The following is a 23,699-nucleotide window of genomic DNA, read 5'->3' as shown; positions in this document are numbered from 1 at the left end:
GGGGGGGGCTCCCGCCAGCCCTGCCCGCGCCAGCTGTGGGACCAATGTGCTCTGGGCATGAGCGACGCACGTCTGTGGTGTGGACGCAACGTGGAAAGCTGCCTCGTGGCTTGCGGGACTCAGACGCCATCTGTACGCTGTCCCCAACCTGCGGCCGAGGCGGCCACACACTCACAGTGGGGTCCCAGCCCCGCGGCCCCACGTGTCTGGCCAAGCGTTCCCTGTGGGCCACCTCTGGCTACGCTCGCTCCCCGCGTCTGGGACCTCGGCAAGTCCCTCCTACGTCAGACTCCGGAGCGTGGGGACCCGGCTCTCTTCTCTGCCCTCCACGGGCCTGTCTACCTGTGGCACGTCCCCCACGCCTCCTAGAGGCTTGCTGGAGGCCCCCCCGTGACCTGGGACGTTCCTCCTCAGACGCCGGCCTGCTGGCCGTGTCCCGGCCCCCCCCAGGGCCCCTGCCGCCTCCACCGGTGCACTCCCCACGGGGCTCGCCATGCCCGACGCGGCCGTCCCTTTGGGAGCGCGTGTGTAGTCTGGCGCAGCACAAGGACACAGAGGAGCGTGCGAGGCCACAGGCGCTGCCCACGCCGGCACTGCCAGGGGCTCACGCAGGGACAGTCCTCAGTGGACACGGAACAAGGACGCGGGAGGACAGGCTCGGCGGCTTCAACAGAAGCCATCGGCGGCACGGAGCCAGGAGGACCCTGGGGCTGCCCCGGGGGGGCTCCGCGCGCACACCGGCACTCACAAAGTCTTGCTGGATGTCTGTGAAGTCCTTCCCGTACTTCTCCAAGGCCTCCTCGAACAGGCTGGCCTCGGAGGCGGACCACTCCTCCATCTCGTCCCGGCAGAGCACGGGCCCGCCCTGAGGCACCAGCGCCGAGATGGCCTTGGCGACGTCGTACACGCTCTTGTGCAGCGTGTCCATGGCGTGGAACTGTGGCGGGACACACGGGGGTCACGCAGGCCCACCCCCCGCTGGGAGAGGAAGAGGAGCCCGGGAGACAGCCGGGGGTCCGCAGGGATGCCGGTGGGCCTGCTCCCTGGACGAGCCTGCGGGGCTCTCGCGGACAGCAGGGGCAGACCCGTCCCACGTGGACCCAGCGAACACAGTCAACCTGTTTCCTCGCCCCCTCCTGTCCCTGCCCACCCTTGCTAGCGTGGAAACCGGCAGGGAAATGTGCCCTGTGAGGGGCGGGGACGGGGCAGGCCACCACAGGCCACCAGCATCAGCCGGGGTCCCCACTTACCAAAGTGATGTCCCGAGAGGCGGCTGCGGCGCTCATGTGCAGGCTGGGCTGCCGGACGGAGCTGCTGCAGTCCAGCGCTCGCGCGAAGGTGCCCACAGAGCTGGGGGTGGGGACAGTGACCACTGAGACCCCCTCTCTCAGTGACCAGAGAGACCCCCCCCAGCCCTACCCAGAGCACACGAGACGGCAGGCCCTGGCGACGTTGCATGTGGCTCCGCTTCCCGAGCTCCTGGCAGGGTCCCCCTGCACAGTGAAGGCTCGGGGTGCAGCTGAGAACCACGGGGGCCCCCTGCACCCTCACGAGGCCTCCCCGCCGCTCGCCCAGCCCCAGGACTCCACAGGGACCAGGAGTAGGCGTGTGCCCTTCTTGGAACCCTGCCTCCCTTGTGGCCCAAAGGCCCAGGTCTCAGGGGCCGTGTCCTTCCTTCTCAGCTCCCCCGAGCCCCACCCTGCTGTGTGCCCACGGCAGCCCCCGGCCCGTCGGGACAGGGACACGCATCTCTGCCGTCACCCAGCCCCAGGAACAGCCCCATCTGTGCCCGGCAGCTCGGCCTCTGCAGGTACCCGGCCCCCACGGGGTGCGGGCAGGCGACCAGGCCCCGCCTCTCAAAGTTGGAGCCACCCCAGGACCCCAAGAGCAGTCTCCGCGTCCAGGGAAGGGAAGGGACCCACCGGGCCACAACCAGGAACTGGTCAATCTGCTTGTCTATGAGCGGGTTGTGTGCCTCCCACACCTTGGTCTCCAGCCTGGACTGGTCACGGCCGTCCTCCTCACCTGCACGAAACAGAAGGGTGACGCCAACGAGACCCTCAAACCCCCCCAGGCTCACACCAAGGCTTTTCAGAACGAAGGGTCTGGTCTGCTCGCTTCTGGGGCCCTGGGGGACAGGCAGAGGGCCACACAACCCCCTGCCTGGTGGGCCCAGGAGGCAAGGCTGCCGTCGACGTGCTGGGCACCCAATGCATCTTCCGCTCTGCGAACAGCACGCCGGGGCCGGCCACTGGGGCTGGACGGGCCAGATGACAGGCTGGGGGCCGGCACAGCAGGCCTGACAACGACGGCAGAGACAGCTCGTTCTGGGTTTGCTGATCGAGCTCCGTATCCTGAGGTAGTGCGAGGTCCCCCAACTGGGACACAGGACGCCGACACGGCTATGTCCAGCACGGGCATCTGCTCAGCGTCCTGCCCCTGGCCACGCTTCACCCCGCAGACGCCAGAGCTGGGCTGGAGCCCGCGATCCGGAGGACGTGACGGCTTCGGGCAGAGGAAGCTCACAGGCAGAGGGCAGCACGGACGGCACAGGAGACACCCGGGGAGGGTTCACGGCCCTGCATGGCCGGCCAGCGTGAGCAAGGCACTCCCTGGCCCACGGCCACAGCCACAACGTCTCAGGCCTGCAGCTGCCCACGTGCCGGTGAGCCGCTCTGTGCCCCTTGCTTGTGGGGGCAGCGAAGTCGGTCGGGGACCCTCACAGCCGTGTGCCCCACTGCATCAGGGCCCAGCCCACCCACCACAGAGTCTGTGTGAGCAGGTGGCTCGGGCCGGGCTCACAGTCGCCAGGAAAACACGTGCTCCCTTGCTTCAGGGAAAGTCAGGCCTCGTGGGCCCAGCCGGGGTCACGGCCCCCCAGCACAGGGGTGCGGGACAGATCCGGGACTGGGAATCCGGACACGCCTCCCGGCTGCCCCGGACGGAGGCACAGGCTGAGTACGGGTGGGCTGCTCCCAGTGTCCCGGGTGGCGACCTTCCCCAGGCGACCGTGTGCGGAGACCCTCGCCTGGGATCCAACGCCTCCCACCACCGAGCCTCGGGGCCAGCCCACGCGAAGCCCCCGCGGGCGCCACGCCGCTCCCACTTCAGTTTCAGACGCACGGCAGGCGGGGCGCCGTCTCGTTCCCTGGGAGGGTCCTGGGCTCCAGGGGCGAGGCCCCCTTGCTCCAGCACCCAGGAGCTCGCTCGGCCCAGGCCCGGGCCCTGCACCCCTGAGGCTGCCGTCGTGGCCTGGCACCCAGGTCCCTGCCCGGAAAACTAAGGGCCTCGGACACAAGCCACTCAGTGCTCCTTCGGTCAGACCGGCTGCCCTCAGGACGGCGCAGCTCGTGGTGGGGCGCGTGCTCAGGGAAGGCCCCAGACGCGGCCCGGAGCCAGAAGGGGGGACGCAGGGCAGGACAAAGGGACCCCGTGTGCTTCCTGGTGTCCTGGATTGGCTCCCCCTAGGCACCTCCTCACGACCAACCGCCCCGAACATAAAACCACCAGCCGACACGGGAAGGAAGCCGGTGTGCGAGCGCACACGCGGACTCGGCGTCGGGTGTGTGCGTGGAGGGGGCACGTGGGCACACGCACGTGCAACGAGGCAGCACACGTGTCAACACCAGCAGACCAGCGTCGGAGAAGGGGGCCTCACACGCATGAAGGAGCGCCGCAGGCCCCAGAAGGGTGCGTGTCCTCTGGGAACAGCGGACGCCGGGCCCTCGGCCAGCTGGCCCGACGGAGCCGCGGGCCCACAGACCCCGCTGGGCTTGGAGCACAGACGTGACCCTGCAGCACTGAGAGCCCCCAAGGACGCGGGACGGAGGCGCTCACGGTGGAGCCCCCCAGAAAGACGCTCACGGCAACTGGCCACAGGCTCACCCACGGGTCCCACATCACAGCTCACAACTACCTCGGCAGGGCGGCAGGGGACGGGAGTGCGCCTTGGGGGCGGGCAGGGGGCTGGGGAGACCAGCGGGCCAAGGGCCCCAGGCAACACCCAGCCGAGGACGCCCCCGGCCCGGTGCCCCTGCACCAGCTCGCAGACGCCCCCGGCCCGGCGCCCCTGCACCAGCTCGCAGACGCCCCCGGCCCGGCGCCCCTGCAGCAGCTTGCAGGAGAAACGATGCGGCCGTCCAGGCGCAGCCCACGCTTCCCAGGCCCCAGCTGCCGGGGCCCGCGACGCCCACCGGACAGACGCGCACGGCCTCCCCCTGCACCACCACGGACGGCACCTCCCACGGGCAGGAGCCGGCGACACGGGCAAATTCATTCAAAAAAGGTTTTTTGGAGATAAAGCTGAAGAGAGCCGCCGGCCGCGCCCGCGCCCACCTTCCTTCAGCAGGTCGGTGATGTCCGCCTGGTACCGGTTTCCCACGCGGATCTCTCCCTTATCGGCCAGCAGGGTCTTCTGCTGGGGGTCGTAGACTAGAGAATAGAAGAAGAAATCCTGAAAGACAGCACACGACGTGGCGTCAGCAGGGCCGCCCAGGGCCCCGGCTGGAGCCCACCCCACGCAGGGCGCGCCTGCGCTGCTGGCCGTCGCCGGGCCACAGCCCCGCAGGACGCTCGGGGAGCAACGCGGGTGCACGGGATGCTCGCGTGCAGCCCCCGCAGAGACGCCCGTGCGCCACGGAACATTCTGGACCCGACACCAAGGCGGCCCGCCCGTCTGACCCCTGCTGCCTGCGTCGGACATTCAGCCGAGTTTCCCAGAAACCACGTCCAGCTAGCCGGCGCCCGTGTGGGCTTTGGGCGCTGGGCCTCTGGCTCAGCCCGGAGGCTGCCACGAGCCTCCACTGCCCAACCCCCCGAGGCCGGACCAGACACGACTACAGCACCTTCAGCAGGGCCCGCTGACTCGCAAGAGCGAGGTGCTTCCGGAGCCAGCGACTGGACACCGGCAAGAGCAGCCGGGCCTCGCCTCCAGGATGCACGTAGGCTGCCGGGCTCAGCCCCAGCACGGGCGCCCCCGGCACTCCGCACCCTGCCACCCAGCATCCTGCGCCTTCTCTGAGCATCTGCCCGCCTGCTCTGCAGGACCGTCTGGGGGCCCGTCCCCTCCCGGCAGCTCTGCAGGCTCCCGCCTCACGCCCCCCGCAGTGCACACAGGAGGGGTGAGGCGGGGAACACGCGAGCCACCACAGGCCACCCGCCCCTCCACACCCCATCTGCCCCCGCGGACACATGCGTGTCTGGAGACATTTTCGGGGGCCACACCCAGGGCGGAGGGGGCTCGGGGAGTAGCAACCCACAAATACACGAGGTCCCCGCTGTTGTCTGTGGTGCAGGAACGCGCCGCGGCCCCAAGCCCCTGCCGAGGCTGACGTTTCTGGCTTCACGGTGCCCTTCCCGCTGCCCGGCCAACACGGCTGCGGCTCACGAAGGTGCGGGTCCCTGTGACACCCCTCCAGGCTTGTGCTCCTGCCCATCCTCCAGGGCTGCAGACCCGGCCCCGGGGACCCTGCGGCCGGCCTCACCTCCCGCTCCAGGTAGGACTTGAGGGACTCGGTCTCGTTGAGCAGGGTGACGCTGCACTTCCCTCTGCAAGAGCGGGCACGGCGTCAGCGGGGCAGGGCGGCCCCTGGGCACCCTCCGGGCCGCCGGCTACCTGATGTGAGTGGCGGGCAGCGACTCCAGCTGCCGGGACAGGAACAGCTCACGGTGCCGCAGCTGGTGCTTCAGCTTCTCGGGCAGGTCCACCATCTCCGGATTCTCCATCTCCTCCTCGAGCTCTCCTGACGGGCGGGGGTCCCGTGAGCCCGCCGCGCCTGCCCGCGTGCCCTCCCCCCAGCCCGGGCGGCTCCCCGCGGCGCGCGGCTCTTACCTTCCTCACCGTTGTCGGCCCCCGGTCCGGTCTTGTAGCAGACTGACAGGGCTAAACGGACAGACAGACAGCGCCCGGACGGGGGTCAGCGACGGAGCACCGGCCGCCCACCCACCCAGCCACCCGCGGGCTGTGGGGAGAGGGAGCGGGAGGGGGTGGACACGGGGCCGAGGAGGGCCTCAGAGCGGGCAACGGGCAAGGGACGGCCCGGTCAGGTCAGCGGTGAGTCCACCGTCCCACGCGTGCCGGCCCAGTGGGCCTCCGCCACACCTGCAGGGCTGCACCAACGATCCCGCAGGGAGCGCCCAGGATTCCCATGTGTGCGTGTGCGCACGCGCGTCAGGGTACCGGGAAGCCCAGCACACGGCACTGGGGGTGCAGTGACCCTGAAGGCACAGTGGAGGTCTGGGGCGGTGTGCGGGCCGTGGGAGGCCATGCAAGGGCAGGGGCGAGCAGAGGTCAGCCACCGCACGGGGCAGCCCCGGGGCAGCCCTGGGTCCCTATCTGGGTCTCTCAGCCGCCACGTGGCCCTCTGCTGCCCCCCTGTGGTGACCAAGGGAAGTCCCCGGGTACACAGGCCAGGGCTGCCAGGGAAAGGCGGTCTCGTGTTTGCCCCAGGGGTGTGGGCCCCGGAGCCTGAGCGTCCACACTGCCGGCCCCCGGAGCCCGAGCGTCCACACTACCGGCCCCCGGAGCCCGAGCGTCCACACTGCCGGCCCCAGGAGCCCGAGCGTCCACACTGCCGGCCCCCGGAGCCCGAGCGTCCACACTGCCGGCCTTGCGCCTCCCTGCCCACTTGCTGCACCCCAGCCAGACACAAGCCCACCGTGGCCCATCAGAGCCGCCCTCAGCAGGGGTACAGAGGGGCCCCAGGAGTGGGAAGGGCTTGGGTCCTATATGCACCCCCAGGACACAGGGAGAGCTTCCCACAGCCCCATGCCCCCCACCTCAGCACCCCAAGCCTTCCTGTGGGCTCGGCCTCCAGGAGCCCAGGGAGTCACGGCTGGGGAGGCAGCCTGTGTGTCCCGGACCACCGTGTCCCGGTCCTGGACCCCCCGTCAGGGGCTCCATCCCCCCACCTGACCTAGCAGCTAGCTCCGGGCGTCTGGGGAGGTCAGCGGTGCCTGCCATTCTCCCAGCACAGAGGGTCCTGCTCTCAGAACAGCTCTGCGTGGGCGTGCAAGGCTCGGGGCAAGGGGCTGTGGCCACGTGTGCTGTGACCTGAGGAGACCATCCTGGTTGCCTCCAAGGGGTCAGGATGGAGCGGACAGCGGCTGGGACATCCCACGGAGGCGTCACTGCTGCGGGTCACCCATGTGGCCCAGGGGCATCTAGCCTAGGCTGGGGCTTCTGTCTCTGAAGAAACCCTGTCAGCTGACAGACGGGAAAGGCCAGAGGCCTCTGACTGAGCAGTGGGCTCCCTGGGTCTCTCCCTCCTGCTGGAAGAAGGGCCCGCAGTGACCACACCCGCCCGACACTGGGCTGCAGCACGGGCATGACGGCGGGCGGCTCTCTCCTGGGCTGCACCAGCAGAGCTGGCTCCACGGAACGTGGCTGCTGGGAAAACCACCAGAAGACTCCGCAGCCAGCACAAAGCATGGCGGCTCCCAGAACGCAGAGGGAGGGTCCTGCTGGGGACGGACCCCATCATGCACCCCACTACAGTGCTCTGGGGGACCCTCAGGGCCACTGCCTCCCCCCCCACCAGCTCCCATCACATAACACCAGCCCAGCGCCCTCCTGGAGCTGACCTCCATTGTGCCCCACAGCGGGAGAGCCCGGCCCTGGGGACACCGTGGGCCACGTGTGCGGGGGCTGGAGACCGAGCCACTCTGGGCCAGGCAGCGGACACAAGTGAGGAGATCCTCAAGCATCAACACACCAAGTCAACAGTGACCCCCGGATCTCACCATTTATGCTTCATCTACGACTGGACACAAGCCACCGGCATCATGAGTGCACGGTGGCCGATGAAACCAGAGGGGGGCATAAAGCGCACCAAGGCCCAGGCCCCCAGCCACCCCACGAGCACAGACATGGCCCCGCTGTCACCCGGGAGGCCCCTCCCTCCCCTGGGAAGCCAGGCAAGGCCAGCCAAGCACCAGCTCGGCTGTGCACCCCTGCGCAGTGCAGGGGCCTGTCCCAGGGCCCTGCTGAGCTGTGCTGATCTGCCGGGGGCCCCTAAACGCGCCTCAGTGCTTCCGTCCCTCATCCCTGAGGCCCTGGGAGACCCGGTCCCGGACCCACTGCCTCTGGCCCCTCTAGGACCCACGGTGGAGGCCGGTGTGGCCTGGGTGTGCAGCCTCTCCCACCACCATGATGGGGGACAGGCAGGGGTCCCCCCCAGCTAGGCCATCCTGGCTCCCCCGTGTCTGGATCCCCAACCCAGAGGGACAGGTGGGGCCACGCCCGCCCAGACACACCGGATGAGCTCATGAGAACGGCGCCGGTGCCCAGGCGGGACGGCCTCTCAGGCAAGCACCGGGGGACCAGCGGCAGGCAGACCCCACACCCGCGAGGAGCCGTCCTCCCCCGACAGAGGCCAGAACCCCGGCCCAGGCTGAGGCAGCTCCCACCCCAAGGATGGGGACGCTGGGAATCCCCCCGTCACTGCTGGCTGGAGGGGCCACGCGGGACCCTGGGGCATGGAAGCAGGTGCGGCCCAGTCCCCAGACTGTGGCTTTCTGTTTGCAAGCGGGGACGCTGGCCCCTGGCCGGGAGGGGCTCACGCTAAGCTGCTGGGAGCCCCTCACGCCGCAACTTCTGAGACTCAGGTTCTGACTACAGACGGACTCTGCCTGGAAAGCACAGCTCCAAGCAGCACCCACAACCTTCCGGTGGGAGCCCCGCTCCCCCCTCCCCTCCCCGCAACACCCAGGCAGGGCTCCCCAGGTTGGTCCTGTGAGCCAGAAACCCCAGGGAGGCGCGCCAGGCCGGCGGCCCGGACGTGGCAAGGCAGCAGAGGGCCGGGGCAGCGGCGCGGAGAGGCCTCCAGGACCCCAAGAGCCGACCCTGGGGGTGGGGGGCACAGGGCAGGTGGGAGCCACAGACCCAGCTGCGCCCTGGGCCACCCCCGTGGGAACGGCCGAGACTCACTGGCGTGCTTGTCGGCCAGAGCGATGAGGGTGCTGGAGATGTCTCGTCTGCGGTAGAAACACACCACCTTGGCCTCCACGTTCCCGTTGGCCGTCTGCAACAGCAAAGCAGGGACTGAGAACACACGCCCCCAACGGACCGCTCCCAGCAGGGGCGGCCCCCAGCAGGGACCTGGGCTGGGACCTGCGACCCAGCGAGGGGATGCTCGATGGACCTAAGCCCAGTCTGGGCTCCTACCCACCCGAGGTCTACCTTCCCTCCACCTCTGCTGTCATCTGCGGACACAGCTGACCCTAGCCCACGGGCCCAGACTCATTCCCGGTGGCCTCTGTGTCCCTCCCATAGGTCTTGCTTGCTCAGGGCCAGAACCTGGTGGACATCTGCTCACCAGAATAGGACGACCATGCCCCAAGGTTGGCCAAAGCCTGCCGTGCCCTCGGCCCCTGGAGCACCTGCCTTCTGGCACCCCTCTGGGCCTGACCAAGGCCAGCACACCCCTGAGCAGACCCCGGTGTCGAAACGGAAGCAGCCAGGGCCATCCGGAGGACTCAGTCTGGTAAGCGTCGGACTCTGGAGTTCAGGTCAGGTCCTGATCGCAGGGTGGTGGGATTGAGCCCCCCCATCGGGCTCCGTGCTCAGCGGGCGTCTGCTCGGGATCCTCTGCCCCGTTCTCCTGCTTGTGCTCGCCCTCTCCCGAATACATCCATCTTGAAAATACTCCCAGAGGCAGCCCGCGAGAGACTGGGAGCGAGCGGTCGACGCCCCAGCCCTGGGGAGAGGCCTTTACGGACCTGCACGGAGCTCCTCAAATACGGGACGAGAACAGGACGCTGAGAGAGAGTCTCATGGGAAGAGGGACCTTTTCTCAACTCACAGGGACATGAGGCTTCGCTACCGCGACTCCGTACAACTCACTGCCGGCATCGCTATCATTAAACAAAATCGTCTTTACGACTCAAAAGTTCGAGTTATTTAATTCCGTGAAGCCGACCAGCCTTCAAGAAGTCTGGGACTTCCCGCGGGTGCGCATGAAGCCCAGGCAGGACCCGCTCTTGGCCCCGCACACTTGCACACGCGCAGGGCTGGGCCCCTCCAGCGGGAGAATGGAGACCCTCCTACCGAGTATGAGAATGGGGGGGCACCCAGTCGGCAGCCCACAGGCACCAAACCGTTACAGGCGCCGTTTGCCATGACAGCTACGGACCTGGGGACACTCTGCATGCACAGGCTTCCTGAGGCTGCCCCACGAAGGACCCCCGATCGCTGCAGATGTCCTAAGACCGGTTCCAGAAACCGCCCGCTGGGGTCCAGACGAGCCACGTCCACCGGGCTGGGGACGCCCAGGATGGTCATCAGGGCCACAGGCATGGGGAACGAGGTCGGACCCATGGCCGCCGAAGCCTCATCCCAGGGGTGGGACGGGGCGGCCACCCTGTGTCTGCAGGGCACAGCCCACGGCCCCCGCTCTGGGCCCTGCTGGGGTCCCTGCACCCCAGCCCTGGCAACAGGTGCTGCCCTGCACAGCCTGGGCGAGGCCTGGCTCGAGCCGGGCCCTGGAGACCCAGGACACCCAGGACTCCCTCTCCCAGGAGCTCCCCTTGCTGGCGCTCGGGACTCCCGGGGGCCCCACCAGGCTGCGGTCTGCACACACCCAGGCAGGAGGCAGGAGCCGGCCGGGGCAGGATCTCTGGGTGGGTCTCCAGACCCTCCCCGTGGCGGCCACAGCCCCGAATGGTCTGCCTTCCGTGCTCTGCCTTACTCTTCTGAGATTCCCACATCCCAAGCACCAGGCCAGAGGCCGATCTTCTAAAACTCCAGGATTCCCTGCCAGCCTCTGCTACTTTATGGGCACCTCTGGCCTGGCCGCCACCCCACGTCCCTCCCCAGGCCCCTGCTCCTTTTCTTCCAAAACAGCAACATCCCCCAGCGCTGTGCAGACCCACCCAGCTCCGAGGAGGAACCGCAACAGCCACCCTGAAGGCCACAGCCCAGGGTCACCGCACGGAGGCAAGCTAGCTCCGCAGGGCGTCCTGTGGAAGGAGACCCAGCGCGGCAGGCCCCCTGCGACGGGTCTGCAGAGACTCCCCGTTTACAGAAAAGGGGCAGAACACGGTGCCCCTGCCTCTGCCGACACCCTGGCAGGTGCCAGTTCTGCCCCGTCCCACCTGCCGCCGGCCCCGCCCGCCGCCAGCCCGGCCCTCGCCTCCCGCGCCCCCTACTGACCGCACGCCGGACTCTGGGTCTCCGGGGCACCCTCAGCTCCTCAGCGAGGCCCAAGTCCTGGTTTCAGGCCCGCCAACAGCTCCGGGTCCTCCCTCGCACCCTGGGCCGCCGCCCCCCACGTCCCAGGCCCCCATCTCTGCGGCACCCGCGCTCCTGCCAGACCCTTCCTTTCTCCTGCAGCGCGAGGACGTGGCTTTCCGCGTTCGAGGTGTCCTGTGAACACGTGGCACCTCTGAGCCGTTCTTCCTGTGCCTGAGGGGCCCGTGGGCGCGGTGGCCCCACTAGGAGGGCCTGCAAACAGACCTCCTGGCAGCCCCTGCTGGAACCCGGCCCACGAGGTGGATCTGAGTCCACTTCTCCCGCCAGGACTGAGCCCCACGTCCCACGGGACAGCAGGGGAGGCTGGTGGGGCCCGGGGGCCGAGCACGCGCCAGCCCACACCGTGCCTGCAGACCAGGGCCTCCCCCCGGCTCACCGCTCCCCTCTCCACACTGTCCGGTGCAGGAGGGTCCCTCGAGGCTCCCGCCTGGGGCACCCGCTGCTGGGGCATTCACGCCCTGTTGGGGTCCCCCGGCTGCCCGCCCTGCCCTGACCTGACGCGGGGCTACAGGCACGCAGACACAGCGTCGGCTGCGGCCACTGCCGGGGTGGGTCCCGGCCATCTGCGCCTCACTGGCCCCCACTGGCCCCACAAGTGGTACGACCTGCTCTCTCGGCATCAGGCCACCACGAGGGTCAGAGGCCAGGCTGGCCTGGTCAGGGGGGCCACCTCCAGCCACCTGAGACCCAGCGTCCAAGGCAACTGCAGGGTTGGCCCCTAGTGGCCCCCCAGCATGCTCTCCACTGCCACGGTAGGCGTCCCCGAGTCAGCAGGTCCCAGCAGGTAGGTGGGTGACCACGGGCTCCTGTCCAGCTGGGATGCCGTCCACCCCTTCTCCAGCCGTCCCTCGCAGGTGGCCAAAAGTGTCCCACCAACAAGGCGCCTGCAGGGCACGCGTCGCAGCGGGGGCCCCATGATGTCCCGGCGGCCTCCCTTGGCCCCGCCACCTCCAGCCCTGGGCCCGGCTCTTCCAGGCACTGCCCAGCTGCTCCCACCAGCCTCGAAGGCACAGGCTCCCCGCCCCCACCTGGCACACACAGCAGGAGGCTCTTGGTGAGGCAGGGACAGCGAGTCAGGGCTCAGCTGTGACCCAGTCTGGGTCTTCGGGGGACCAGCACCCTGACCATCCTGCCCCGTCCCGCGTGACCCAAGAATCCCCAGCCACAGAGCCGCACAGCCTGAGGTCCAGGACGGACCACAGTGGGGGACAACAGCTCTCTTCCTGGGGAGAGCCCCTCCCCCAGCAAGCCCAGCACCTCAGGGAAAGGAGACGCTGCAGGGAGTCCGCTGACCCAGGGCCGCACCTGCCTCTCCCCCACTGCTGCCCAGGATGCCTCCGATCAGGAGGCCAGCAGGAGAGGCAGGGAGGGTGGCCGGCGGTCTGCAGGCCCGGAACCAGGGGAAAGCGGGTGCCTCAGGGAGTGGGAAAGAGGCGGCTAGGTGGGCAGGGAAGCCCCAGCCGGCGGGACCCCACAGGGCGTCCACCCCAGCCGTGTGCCGGACGTCCCTGCCCTGCTCAGGGCCCTGCTGGACACACCCCTGCATGAGGTCGCAGGGACCTCCCTGCCCGGCTCTCCAAGGAGAAGGACCGGGTCTAACGCAAGTGACCCTGGGGACAAACAGACCAAAGGGTCTGGGGCCAGCCCCGAGACCCCAGGCGGCACTGGAGCCCCCAGCCCTCAGGCCACATGAGCACACGCTACCTTGTTGAGTTCCTCAATCCTGCGGATCAGGTACGGGTTGCTGGAGGAGTTCTCGAAATAGACGTAGTCTGCAACAGGAGGAGAGAGCGTCACCCCGCAGCACGCAGCCCTGCAGACCAGCGGGGCCCTGACCCCCCCATCCCCATGCCCTCAGTTCTAGGCGCCGTGACACAGGAGGGGACGGAGGAGCTCGTGCCCCCAGCATCTCGGTGGGAAAACGAGGGACCACAGAGACATGCTGGTGGGCGCCAGGCACGGATCCACGATGAGGGGGAGGGACTGCCCCCAGCAGAGGCCTGCAGCCACCCCTCTATCCCAGGGACCCACATCAGCGGCCCCCGAGACCTCTGTCCCTCCTGATAACACGCTGTGGGAACCAGACTTAGCTTCCCCTAGGGACAGCGTCCTAGGGCTGCCGCCGGCCCGAAAGGGGGGCCCCCAGTCACACAGGCCGCGGCAGACAAGCGAACAGAGACACCAGCCTGGAGCTCACGTCAGCGCAAGGGGGGCTGCTGGGCCCCCGCATGTCCCCCCCCCGGCCCCGTGCACCCCTGGCAGTGAACGGGGAGACCAGAGCTCATGGGCAGAGGCCAAGCTCACGGGGACGGGGGCAACGTCCGGAAGATCCTGCGCCACCTGCCAGGTCCCCCAGAACACTACGGCATCATGAGCGTCCCTCCAGCTCCGCAGCGGGCGGCCTGGGGTCCGTCTCGGGGAGGCTCGCAGGCTCCCACGGAAAGCCCAGGGCAGCCACGAGAACCGCACCGCCGCCGCTGATGTTGCAGGGTGCTCCGCGGCGGCCCGGGACGGAGTCAGCGCCAGGAAAGGGCTGGTTGAGGTCCCCACCAGCCTGCACCAGGAACGCCGGCCCCCTGTCCCCCGCTGCCCACACGGACGCCCGCAGGCCCTCCCCCGGCAGCTCTGCAGAAGACCGGAGGAGACTCGTGGCCGCTTAAGGCCGGGCCATGGCCAAGTGCCCACACTGAGAGCAGCCTCTGCCGGAGGACCCAGCACAGTGCCCCCCCCACCAGAGGTCCTAGGGGTACTGGGGGGGTCCAAGCAAGCAACTGCCTTGCACACATGCCTGCACACTTGGAACGCGTGACTTTTATCTCGTAAATCGCTGCTCAAAAAGCCATTTCTATGCGAAGTTATAAAACTTTCATTCTAAGAAACGCACGTGGCTCTCCCGAGGCCTCCGGGGCCTGGGCTGGCCGTCCTAGCGGGTGCACCCCACCCCCCGCGTCCCCCACCAGTCCCGGCGGCCAGTCCCAGCCCGGCGAGCGCCCCCACCATCCACAGAACTACAGGCTTCGGGGGAGCGGGCTTGGCTGCGGGTTCGTTACCCACGGTCGATGACAAAAGCCACACAAGGAGACAGTGAGCCCTGCGGACGCCAGCACACCCGGAAACACGCGCGACAGAGAAACGCCGGAGGGAGCCAAGCTGCTCCCGAAAACGGGCCGTGGCGGCTCAGCCTCCGATTGGGAGAGCGACAGACGCTGCGGGGCGCGGGGCCGGGCAGGAAGGGACGCGCGGCGGCTCCGGGCCAGAAGCCCGCGGCTCAGCGGAAATGGGGCAAACCCAAGCTCATGCTGGACAACAGGCAACCCTGTGCCTATTGAGGAAATCAGGCTCCAGGGCGCCGAGGGGCTCGGTCCGCTGGGTGTCTGCCTTCGGCTCGGGTCATGCTCTCCAGGTCCTGGGATCGAGCCCCGCATCGGGCTCTGCGCTCGGCGGGGAGCCTGCCTTCCCCCTCTGGCTCTCCCGGCTTCCTGCTCTCCCTAAAATAACAATCTAAAAAAGAAAAAAGTAAGGGGGTAGCGGCCCATGGATTTAAAAATTCTTCCAACTGTAACCACAAAGTAGAAACAGGCAGCAGAGGAAAGAGAAGAACGGCCCAGGCAGCACTCCCCAAGCACAGAAATTCTGAGTCTACGCAGAGGTGACCGACACGGGGGGCGGGGCGTGAGCTCGCGGGACACGCGTGGCACCGAGGAGCGTCCCCTCAGCCAAGGGCCCACGGTCCTGGGCAGGGACCTGGCGGTAATGAGACAAGAGCAGGAGAAGGGAAGGGACAGCCCCACACAGGACCGCCGTGGAGCCTGAGTCGGTCCGGGGCCCACGGGGCAGGAGGCTCTGCCCAGGACGCCAGGCGGGCACGAAGGCGGCATCGCCATGGAGCTTCCATCGGTGACGCTGGAGGGAGACGGTCATGGGCACGGAGCTTCAGCTGACGGGACCGTCTGGGCCACTGGGATCCAAGGTCCGAGTGTGCGAACAGCATCACGGCACAGCGGCCCGCCCCACGGCGCCCGTGGACCCCGGCGACAGGCCAGCCGAAGCCTGGGCCCCGCCCCATGCACCCTTCCCTCCTGCTGTCCGCCTGGCGCGGTGGTAACCGCCACGAGGGGCCTGCGCTGCCCGCGGCGCTGACCGTCTCGCGCATCGGGAAGCAGGGCCCCCGCGTGCCCGGGGTCCGGAGGGCCCACTGCAGCCCTGGATGAGGCCCCGTCCCAGCACTCGGGTCCAGCTGCACCTCCCACTGGAACACGCCACGCGGTCGCCCCACGGGGCACCCAGAGCTTCCGGCGCCGTTGGCGGCCACCACAGCGGCCTCGCCTGGTCAAGGTGCGGCTCGGGGGCAAGTGCGCCAGGTCACGCGGCCTCACAGAGGATGGTCTGCAAGCATCTTCCGCAGCCGCAGGGAGAACAGTGGGTTACAGCGGCCCGTCCTCCCCGGATTCAGTTTCTCCCCCGGATTTACGGGAATCGCAGTGAGATTTGACCCCCGCTGCACACTGGGCTGCTGCACGGCGGCTGAGTCGAGCGAAGACAAGATCTACGCGGGGTCGGAATCCACAGAACTGAGGACGGTGACGCGCACGAGGGCAGAGGAGGGCCCGCTGACCCGCGGGTCCCGGGAGCAGGAGACCCCACGTCCCTCCACGAAGCTCCCAGTCCCCAGCACAACGTCTCTGAGCCCTCGTGTGGTCGGGCGCCTCCCACGGCTTCCGCTCTGTCCCGCATGCCCACCTGTGCCAGCCAGGGTGCCCCAGAGACACGGCCGGGGCAGCCCCCCACCAGCACCCACGAGTGGCGCCCCAAGGCAGGCCGGTCTCTGGCCACAGCGCACGGCAGCTCCCCCCACACAGCGTTGCCGCCACCAGCCGGCGGCCCCACTTGCGTCCGCGCCGGGCCGTCCCCTCCTGACTTGCCCAACAGCTCGCGGCAGCCGGTCCCCCGCACGGCCTTCGGGACCCTGTGCCCCCGGATGCCGCCAGCTGTCCCACGCAGCCCGCGGACACGCCGCTCCGCACGGTCCCCATCCGTCGGGAAGCGGCTCCCGGCTGGCTGAGGAACGTGGGGCAGGAGCCGTGGACGGCAGCAGGTCTCCTTCCTTCCGTGGAGAAGCTCCGCTGGACGAGAGGCTCCGTCTTCAATCCTGTACCTCTCCGGACCGCCATCCGCTCGCGAGCCGGGCGAACGCGGCGGCGCCAACAGACGGCGCTGTCACAGCGGCTGTGGCCCCAGTGACACGCGATGCTTTGCCACCTGAGCCGAGCACACAAGGACGTGCACACTGCCTCCCCGTGTTCCCGCAACGGGAGGTCACCGCACGGAGACCGGCGCGGCACTCCCGAACGCTGCTGAGGCAGGACTGTGTCCATGTGACTCGGGGGACAGCGCGGTGACGGCTCGGGTGACCTCAGCCGCGCCTGGGAGAGTTTACCGCGATGCCGAGACAGGAGTATTTCCTGGAATTCTCGCGTGTGGACACGCCACAGGGGTCCACTCTCCGCAAACAGCCCGCGGAGAGCTCGCACCGTCCCCATCAAAACCCCACGAGCCGACCCATGAGCCGCGCGGAGACGCAGACATCAGAGCGGAGCCAGACAACTCAGGAGAACACGGACCCGGCCTCGCGGCTTCCCGGGGGGGACCAGCGGTGGGAATCGCAGAGCCACAGGAAACCAGTATGACGAGGAAGCCGGCCCGTCCGGTGAGAAAGGACACCCAGGACTCAACGCCGGTGACAGACGACAGGGCACTCGTGAACGTGCAGAAAAAACGGAGCCTCGAACTGCACGTCACACAACGTGCAGCCCAACGCGGATCACAGACCGGACAGTGAAACCCATGGGGGGGCGCGGGGGGTGCAGTCGGCTCAGGTCGCGGTCCCGGGGTCCTGGGACGAAGCCCCGTGTCGGACTCCCTGATGAGCGCACGCACGTTCTCTTACTCTCTGATAAAGAAAACCTTTAAAAAATTTTTAAGAACACAAAACCACAAAAATTTTAAGAAAACAGGACAAATCTCTGTGAGGCTGACTCAGGCCCAGATTACCACGGAGCAAGCTCTGCACGGCTCACGCGTGGACTCCAGAACCACCAACGAGCTCTCCCGCTCCACGCCAAGAAAGGAGGATGGCCCGCGTCTCAGAGCAGGACAGAGGCCGCGCGCCAGGAGAGGCCCCAGGCCGCTCGTTGCCAGCAGGGACCCGACGCCGCACGCCCAGCGGGACCGCGAGATGCTCGCCGTGCAGCCGAGCGACCCGGTCCCAGCGTCGTCCTCGAGAAACCAGGACGTGTTCGGCGGAACTCACCACCGGAGTCCACGCCAGCTTCCCCCGGCGTCACCAGAGACCGGAGACAGCCCGCCGGGATCCTCATCTGCATCTCCAGGATTCGGGCTGAGACCCTGCCCCCCCCCACGATTCCCCCGCCTCACGCGACCCGAGGGCCCACGCACCCTGGAAGGCGGCCTCAGCAACTGGAGAAGCCTGGGCCTCCCGGCATCCCGGCGTCCGGGGCCGAGAAAACCCAGCGTGTCGTCCACAAACGGGCCGGCCTGTGGCATGTGCCCGACACAACGCACACGGCCACGGCACGGAGCCCGCCTCGCAGGGCAGCGTCTGGGGACTCCACCTCCGGGGCTCTGTGCTCAGCGGACGCCGGCAACCCCTGGGGCTGTGGACTTGCTCTCCAGCACCCCGGGGCACGGCTGGCCGACGGCCGACCCGGCGAGCCTGACCGTGAGTACACACAGCCACGGGACGGCACAGGGCACGTGCACTCTGCCGTCACCGCTGACGCCAGCGGCCGACCCGCCCAGAGTCGGGGTCTGCTGGCCTGACCGACACGTGACCCGCAGCCGTGCAGGTTCCGGGTCAGAGACGCCCGACTCAGCGTATGTGGCCGGCACCTGCAGGAGTCCCCCCGACCCAGGCGTGCCCGCGGGCGGCGCCCCGGCCTCCCTGCAGACGCGCCACCCCAGACAGCGCTCCGAACACCAGCCTAACAGGACAGGAGCGTGGAAGACGCGTCTCTGGACGGGGCCGGGGAGGGGCCCTGCCCACGGTGCGGATCGAGACCAGGAGGCAGCGCGCCGCCCCCTCCGACCGCAGCTGGGGCCCGCCCGTCAGGGACACGTGCCTCAGAGACTAGAGCGGGTGCCCCGAGTCCTGACGTGGGTCACAGGTCAAGGTGGGGAGCAGGCGGAGATCGGGCCCTGCGGGAGGCACGGGGACGGTCCCCAGCACGAACAGAGCCCGCGTGGCAGACAGCGGTCACGGCAAGGAGACCAGCCCACGGGGTCAGGGCCATGGCGGCCGGACAAGGGTCCCACAACACCAACCGAGAGCTCAGCCGTGCCACGCCGCGCACAGCACCCCCCGAGCGCTGCACCCCAGCTGTCAGAGTCCCTCCAGAAGCCACTCCCACCCGGCTCTGCTGGGACAGGACGCCCAGCTCCAGGCTTCCGCTTTGCTCCCCCACGTGGGGATGCGGCAAGCCTAGCATTTTCTTTCCTTCTTTCTTTTTCAAATTTGGGGATGGAACCAAAAGAAACACCAGCATTGGCCAGTATCCCGGCCTGGCAAGGGGGCAGCCGGGGCTGGCACACAGTCCCGGAGCACAGGACACCGAGTGACACCCGACTCACGTCTCTGCCGGACCATCCCCCAAACGGTGTCCGAGGGTCCCGGTACTTCTACCCCCTAACCTGGGCCACCCTCCAGCAGGGACCCCTCCCACGCCCTCGCCCACTGGGCCTCCCACCCACCCACCCTGCCGTGCTGGAGCACAAGGCGACTGCAGAGGACCCCCAGAATATGGGACGGCCCTGCCAGGAGGGCCAGCAGCATGGGACCACGTCACGGGTCCCCACAGAAGTCCGGGACCAGTGCCTGCCTGGAGGGGGAGGTACGCAGGACAGGGGAGGGGCAGAGGCCTGAATGGGGCAGGCCCCTGTGCGGGCACACACGTGCTGGGGGAGGGGACTCCACTGCTCCCATGGGACCTCCCCCGCCCTCCCCTTCTCTGAAGACCCTGCTGGCTCAGCCGCCTCGAGTAAAGGGTCGGTGGGAACCACAGGCACAGCGGCCCACCACGGGCTGAGGCTTCTCCGGGCCACATTACAGGGGACCCCCGGGAAGCCCTGCCCTGCAAAGGCCAGGGCGTCCAGCAGGGCCAGCCCTGGGGCCCTGCAAAGGGTTCACTGCGCAGCGCCGGGACGGGTCACGAGCTCTCCGAGGCTTCCGACGGGACCCTCGGCTCCGCAGAAGCCGTTAAGCAGTTGTAAGCAGGTGAAGACAACTTAGAAGGACCACCTCCTAAGGCCGGTCACAGACCACAGAGCCGGGCCCAGCGTGGGGGCCACCAGGCACGCCAAGGGCCAGGGAAGGGGCACATGGGCCCTGAGAAGAGGCACAGCCCACCCCACCCCACGGAGGAGAAAGGAGGCCTGTCGGCTCCAAGGGGCCAGCCTGCGTGTCGGGAGGGCAGGCGGCGGGGACCTGAGGCAGCTGACAGCATCTGCAGAGCCCAGTCCGGGACCCCCGGCCCCTGTGGAGGCTGCACCTCTATACCCCGTCCGTGCACAGTGCCCTCAGGAGCCCTGAGGCAAGCTGCACCCCGAGTCTGCTGCCAGATGCACGGGGGCACAGATAGGGACACAAGGGTCCCAGGCCAGCCAGAGCCACACTTTGGAGCATCGGCAGGCTGGGCCTAAGTGCAGCCCCACGGACGCCCCCATGGCCCCTGCCCGGCCTCCGCGGTAGCCACCCCCACGTCCACACCCCCAGAACGCCCGCCGCACTGCTCTGAGCTGGCGGCCCCTCTCAGAGGCGCCAGGCTTTGGACCCCTCCAACATCCTTGACCCAGTTTTCTTTTCTACGAATCCTAAAGTTTAATGCCCAAATTCTTCTGTCAAAAGAGACATGGGGGGGCACCTGGGTGGCTCAGCGGGTTAAAGCCTCTGCCTTCGGCTCAGGTCATGATCCAGGGTCCTGGATAGAGCCCCGCATCAGCGGGGAGCCTGCTTCCTCCTCTCTCTCTGCCTGCCTCTCTGCCTACTTGTGATCTCCGTCTGTCAAATAAATACATAAATCTTTAAAAAAAGAGAGAGACCTGGGAGGTCAGAGCAGGGGGCAGGGGTGGGCCGGCCCCTGAGAGCCCGAGACAAAGGGCCGCCCTCGCAGCAGGGGACCCTGAGCAACACCCCCTCCCCCACTGGCCTTAACAAGTTTTGGGATTTTCCCGGGTGTGGGTGTCTCACCTGGTCAAAAGCTTAAACTCCACAAAACAGCAACGCACGGGCAGCGACAGGCGCAGAACCCAGATGCGCGGCCCAAAGGAACTCGGCCCCGTGGCCAGGAGCCTTAGGGAGCCCCTATCACCTCTGTAACGCACAGTTTTTTAAAAAGCAAATTACTGTCCGTGGGCGCCTGGACGGCTCAGTGGGTTAAACCTCTGCCTTCGGCTCGCATCATAGGTCCCAGGGTCCTGGGGTCGAGCCCCGCATCGGGCTCCCTCCCTGCTCAGCGAGGGTCTGCTACCCCCCTGCAGCTCTGCCTACCTGTGCGCTGGCTCTCTCTCTGTCAAATAAATAAATAAAACACCAAATTACCGTCCAAGAGAACGGGTGTTGGCATCCAGCAATGAGAAGAAATGGGGGACCCACGGAAACCCTGAAACCCCAACAGTCTGTCCAATAGTGACCGTGCTGGCAGGTGGCTTGCGGGTTCCGAAACCTTCCCCAACCTTCCCCAACCCCTCTGCTTGAAATGTGCGCCGGAAAGAGTCCCCCCCAGCACCCGCGGCACACCGCGGGTCCCAGAAGCCTGCCGAGGGCGCGGTAAGGCAGGACCCCAAAGGAGCAGAGGTCACGAAACCCTGACCCAGCCACCTACAGTCGGGCCCCACCTTGCCGCACTCAGAGCAGCCAACGAAGGCCTCTGTCCGGCAGCCAGGTCACCTCCCCTGGGAAGCAGCAGGCCGTCCCTCCCAGGCTGACCCACTCCACCCAGCGGGTCAGCTGGCACTGGGCCGCCCTCCGGCGCCCGCCCCACCCAGACGTCCTGGCAGGGCCTCGAGCAGCCTGCCAGGTAAAAACGCAGGACGCCCAGATAACTCGGGCTTGCCGCTACGGCGTTCCTAGCCGGTGTGTCCTCCGCGGTGTTTGGGACACATTCAGACTCAGAAAGTGCTTATGTGACACCGTCGGAAAAGGCTCTGCTCTTAGGGTCCTGAGTGGGGGTAAGAAGGTGGCGGAAGTGTCCCCCTCTCAGAACATCCCCGAGGCACTCCCCCAGACCGGAGCCGCCCAGATGGGGCAAACTCTGGGCCGCGGTCCGCTCCACAGAGAGGGGCCCCTTCCCTAAGCAAGCAGCTCCGCGGGGCAGGAGGCCAGGCGGCCCTGCCAGGCCCCTGGGCCACCGCCCCAGAGTCCCCATGCACAGACAGAGAGCGAACAGTTCCTTCGCAGGGGTGTTCTGAGTGGGAGCCTGTGGTCCCACCTGCGGCGCTCCGAGGGGGACCAGCGGATGTGGGGCAGGCCAGGCCCCCGCCAAGTTCACAGGCAGACAGGCCTAAAAGCCAAGCGGCAGAGCCACACAGCAAGGGGGGCCCAGGGTCTGGGTGGGGGCCCTGCTCAAGCCACCAGCCCCGTGCCAGGAAGGCAATGCCCGGGGGGCCCCGGCCCGCCACCCTGCCTGGCCCTCTCTCGTCTCCCTCCAGGAGCGGGTGCCCCTGTTCTGATGATGGTGTCTTCATCTACTCAATGAACCCCACGGCCCCGACGGCATGTGGGAACCAGCTGGCGGCCTGCAGGGCCCTGTCACCCGCTGGTGGGAGCCGTGGGGCCTCCCACCAGGAAAGAGGGGGTCTGCACCGTAGAGAGGTGGTTCCAAGCACGCACGCAGAGGGGGAGCAGAACAGAGAAACTGCCTACAAGACAGGGAGGAGCCCTGAGCCGCAGCAGCGGGAGGGGGGGCTGAGGAAGGGGCTGGGGGTGGCTGGGATGGAGGCAGGGGGGTTGCCCCTGGGGGTCCGGCATCTATCAAGAGCTTCCCCGACAGCGTGTTGGGGAGGGGCCTCTGGGGTGACACTCCTGCCTTGCCCCCCCCCCCCCCCCGCTTGCCGGGCCCCTGCAGCCCTGCCTGTGGCCCACATCTGTCCACTAGGGGCCTGCTGCTCCACGGGGTGCGGGCCCCCATTCCCATGACTGCCTCTGCGCTGGAGGTGGGGGGCAGGCCTGATGGCTGACGGGTGCCGTGCTGACCCACTACACAGATGAGGGCAAGCCCAAGGTCACGAGGCAGGCCTGGCTGGCTGGAGAGGTGAGTCCCAGGCTCTTGGGGGGCCAAGCCGTCACAACGGTGGACTGGGACAGTTCCCGCCCAGGACACAGGGAGGGCAGGCACCAATGGGAAGAGGGGACAGTGAGGGTAGGCCCCCTCCCGGTGGAGAAGCAGGGCGGACTGGCCCAGGACCCCACGGAACACAGCGGAGCAAGGCCCAAAAGGCTGGGGGCTTCCTAAGACCCAAAGCAGAGGAGGAAGCGGGGGAAGCCCCCCAGGGCCCCAGCCGACTCCGCACCCCCCCAGGGCTCCGGACCTCTCCCCACCCCTGGCAAAGCACCTCCCTGCTGGGCTGGGGCACCTGAGGTGGAGGTGGTAAGAGCGCGGGGGCGCAGGGCGAGCGGCGGGGAGGCGGACGGCCGCAGGGGCTCCGCGCAAACCTGCCCGGGAGCCCCCAGGTCCACCCCGGGGGTCCCGGGCTCCGGGGGAGGAATGCGGCCCCCAGCACGGGCGCTCCCCACCGCTGCGCACCCCGCACAGCCCGGAAGCTCGGCCCCGGAGGGCAGCCAGCACCTCCCAGGGCCACGCGCCCCAGCTCAGGGCAGTGGGGGCTCCCGCCGGCCGGACCCAGGCGCTCAGAGCCCGCAGGATGCTCCGGGCCGCCCGGCGACGCGCACGGCGCCCGTGCCAGGCCGGGCCGGGCCCCAACAGGTGGGCAGAGCCCCCGGCGCCCCCACCCCCCAGCCCGCTCGGCCGCCGCCACCCGCTGGCCCCCGTCGGGGCCCGGCCCGGGGCCATTTCGGGTCGCCGGCCCGGGGCGAGCAGGGCCGAGGCCGAGGTGCGGGGCCGAGCCGGCGGCTCGGGAAGATGGAGCGGGCGGGGGACGGCGGCGAGGGCGGGGGTGCGGCGGGCGGGGGGGCCGCGGCGCGGGAGGAAGGAGGGTCGGCCTGGGGCGGCCGCGGTGGGGGAGGGGCGCAGGGGTGGAGGGACCCGAAGTGGGCCGCGGGGGGCCGTGCGGGCCGGCCGCGGCGGGCGGAGCGGGTGGGGGAGGGGACGGAGGGCGGTGGGGGAGGGGAGGGGCGAGACGGGGTCCGGGCAGCGCTGGCGGGGGGCCGGGGCCGGGGCCGGGGCCGGGGCCGGGGGTTCTGGGGTGGGGGAGGGATGGC

At 68.7% G+C, this 23,699-nt stretch overlaps 1 protein-coding gene across 6 annotated transcripts in view; it reads right to left on the bottom strand.

The window, feature by feature from the left end:
- The window catches only part of MTA1 (metastasis associated 1), a 30,425-nt gene that overhangs the window by 6,336 nt on the left and 390 nt on the right, over nt 1–23,699 (bottom strand). For 5 of the 6 annotated variants that reach the window (XM_032341581.1, XM_032341580.1, XM_032341582.1 and 2 more), the window contains exons 2-10: nt 12,953–13,020; nt 8,927–9,020; nt 5,831–5,881; nt 5,615–5,741; nt 5,484–5,547; nt 4,336–4,453; nt 1,923–2,025; nt 1,251–1,350; nt 749–937 (exon numbers count right to left, since the gene is read on the bottom strand). In XM_032341581.1, the coding sequence (XP_032197472.1) occupies nt 749–937; nt 1,251–1,350; nt 1,923–2,025; nt 4,336–4,453; nt 5,484–5,547; nt 5,615–5,741; nt 5,831–5,881; nt 8,927–9,020; nt 12,953–13,020 (914 nt within the window). The remainder of the gene's footprint in view (nt 1–748; nt 938–1,250; nt 1,351–1,922; nt 2,026–4,335; nt 4,454–5,483; nt 5,548–5,614; nt 5,742–5,830; nt 5,882–8,926; nt 9,021–12,952; nt 13,021–23,699) is intronic. The other variant, XM_032341579.1, reaches the window with a different exon arrangement.

The sequence above is a fragment of the Mustela erminea genome, chromosome 5 (genome assembly GCF_009829155.1).
Source record: "Mustela erminea isolate mMusErm1 chromosome 5, mMusErm1.Pri, whole genome shotgun sequence".
NCBI classification, from domain to species: Eukaryota; Metazoa; Chordata; class Mammalia; order Carnivora; family Mustelidae; genus Mustela; species Mustela erminea.
Note: the sequence above shows the minus strand (reverse complement) of the source record. Positions and strands in the feature narration are given on the sequence as shown.